General features: G+C 36.1%; 1 protein-coding gene across 1 annotated transcript in view; it reads left to right on the forward strand.

The window, feature by feature from the left end:
* The window catches only part of LOC117169842 (flocculation protein FLO11-like), a 1,464-nt gene extending 469 nt beyond the window's left edge, over nt 1-995 (forward strand). Inside the window, exon 4 of the mRNA XM_033356349.1 lies at nt 322-995. Coding sequence (XP_033212240.1) covers nt 322-995 — 674 coding nt within the window. The remainder of the gene's footprint in view (nt 1-321) is intronic.
* The last annotated feature ends 1,833 nt before the right edge of the window (nt 996-2,828 follow it).

A 2,828-nucleotide genomic window follows, 5' to 3' on the forward strand; every position in this document is an offset into this window, starting at 1 on the left:
CGCCACCACCCCCTCCACCATCGCGTCCTCCATCGCCACCGCCACCACCTCGAGCACCTATACCGCTACCTCCTCCACCACCACCGTCTTACTATTTGCCACCTGCTCCTCAGCCACCTCCGCCGCGGCCACCACCACCTCCTCCCAGACCATCGCCTCCTGGACCTCCCCCACCACCACCTCAATACCGGCCACCTCCTCTCAGTCCACCTCAAACTATTATAACTCCTCGCCCACAGCCACCAAGAGTATCAACGCCTGCGCCAACTTACTTACCGCCAGTGAATTACCCAAATTATTATCCTTCTGGCTCCTCTACAGCTTCTTCAACAGCCAGTTCATCAGTTGGATCAGAAGTGTTCAAATATAGTCAACCTGTCACAGGACCTGTAGGTGGATCATTTGGACCATTTCAAACTCAACCCCTTCCCGCAAATAACTTTGGATCTTCATCATCTGCATCTGCAAGCTCATCAGCATTGAGCTCAGGAGTCATCAAATATAGTCAACCTGTTGCTCTAAGTGACAGCTTCGGTTCCTCCTCTTCTGCTTTATCTAGTCAGAGTTCTTCCAATATATTAGCTAGTGCGATACCAACATCAATAGTAATTCCAAACTTGAGCTCTTTTGGATCGAGTAGTGCTCAGGCAACAGCATCAAGTTATAGTTATCCGACGCCGACTCCAAATCTGCCAACGCGTACTCCTCCTCCTTCTCCTCCTCCTCTTCCACCACCTTTACCACCTTCTCGATCAAAGCCCAGTCCAATGCCAACTTTCAGTTATAATTATCCAAGTCCGACACCTATTTCGAATTACAATTATTCAGTACAAACACCACCACGTTCTCCTTCGCAACCACCACAAGTAACGGCCAGGCCAATAGCTCAACCACTACCAACACAAAACAGAAGATATTTACCACCACCTAGAGGTAATCAAAAATATTCGCTACCAGAAACTCAAAGTAGGCGATATCTTCCACCAACCTTTTAATATAATGTAAAAGAAATGTTTTAAAAGCACGTTAACTCCTTCCTATAATTTGTATCTTTGTTGAGAATCATAAGAACATTGAAAAGATGCAGTATTCGATGTTATTAAGTGTGTTTCCTGTCGATCATATTCCTAATCTGTTTTTCTTGATATATATATTTTTTTAAATATATGTATTCTCCATGTAACATATTATTCGTGTACTGTTCATATCGCAATCTGAAGATCGAATTTAACTCTAGATCTTCTTTCGTCTGCTAAATTAAACGAAGGTTGGGTGGAGGGGGCTTCTTAATACTTGAATTTATTCTCTTCTTATTTAACTAAAGCAAGTTGATGAAATACTCTTTGTAAAAACTGCAAAAATGTTCAGTCACGAATATCGCGAAATAACTGTTATTATTTTTAAGTTGTATTGTATATAAATATATAGGTTTCTTCCAAAATTGTATATAATTGTCATATAAAATAATTTCAATGCATATGTTTGAAATAAAAATAAAAGCTTGGAATAAACGTACATATATATATATATATATATTCTTCAATTAACTTCTCTACTCACTATTTCTGTATTCTATCTTAGTAAAAATTCATTTAGGTAGTATTTGAATATAAAATTCGGTAGAATATGTTTCTTTTCAGTGAAAATACTTAGAAAGAATGCATGATCGGAAAAAAGGAAAATCGATTCTTGAACTGCACTTTCAGATAACTCCTAGTTACATGCAACCCGTTATACTTATGTGCATTGTAGAAAGTTACAAGAATAAATAAATGGGAAATAGCACGTGAAGTACAATATTTATAGAATATTTTACTGCGACAATAAGTTTAAAAATGCCAGTGATAATTAAAATTTTCGAAAATATCTTTTAATATTGTAACTTCAAGTAAAAAAATGATTTCCTACTGTAGAGGGGAAGGTGGGGCGCGACGGAACAGGCGGGTAAAATAGAACGCTACTATATCTGGAAAAATATTCACACTTCAAGTTTGATATTAATTTATTAAATGAAAATAAGTCTAATTAGTTGAGGTAAGTGCAAAAAAAATAAAAATTTTATGTAAATTGTATCAGAAATGCAACAAGCTGAATAGGGCGGAATGGAACATCCGCGAACTTAAACTGTTGCAGTCACTGTCAGTGTAGCCGGTCGCCGATCGAAATATTTGCGAGATATTTGTAAGAAATAAAAAGTGATAAAGTACATTATTTAAGTTATTAAAATGCGAAATTATAAAAGGAAGACTGGTAATAGGCTATGTTCCACCTAAAATACGTATTTTAATATTATATATCTTCCAGTTGGTGTTCAATGGCATAAATTTTGATTTGTTGCTTACTTTTTTTTATTTTCAAAAACTATTCACAAATTAAAATGGTTATTTCTATTGTTCCATACCACCCCACCATGCGTTCTGTTTTACCCGCCGCGTGTTCCATAGCGCCCCAACTGACCTTCAGTACTTAATACTTAATTTCTGACAAATTAGTTCGCTCCATTTACAAAAACATATGTGCAACTTGCAAATGATAAATTGGAGAAAATTTTAATTAATATTTGTTTTTGCAAGTGCTTACAGATTACAATTTAATTAGCGTCAAAGATTTTTTGCATCATCTCGTCCCACCTTCCCCTACTTTCCGTTGCTGTTCAATACATTAATTTGTTTAGTTTTTGATCTTTATATAACCGAACATTTTTCATGAAAACAAGAAAGCTTTCATTGCTAGATACCTAGAAAACATAAAAAACGTTAGTTTAAATACAATAAAATAGGATCTAAAATGATCCCTATATCTTGTTATAGGTTGTTTATACTCTGTCA

This window comes from Belonocnema kinseyi, chromosome 3 (genome assembly GCF_010883055.1).
Source record: "Belonocnema kinseyi isolate 2016_QV_RU_SX_M_011 chromosome 3, B_treatae_v1, whole genome shotgun sequence".
Classification (NCBI taxonomy): Eukaryota; Metazoa; Arthropoda; class Insecta; order Hymenoptera; family Cynipidae; genus Belonocnema; species Belonocnema kinseyi.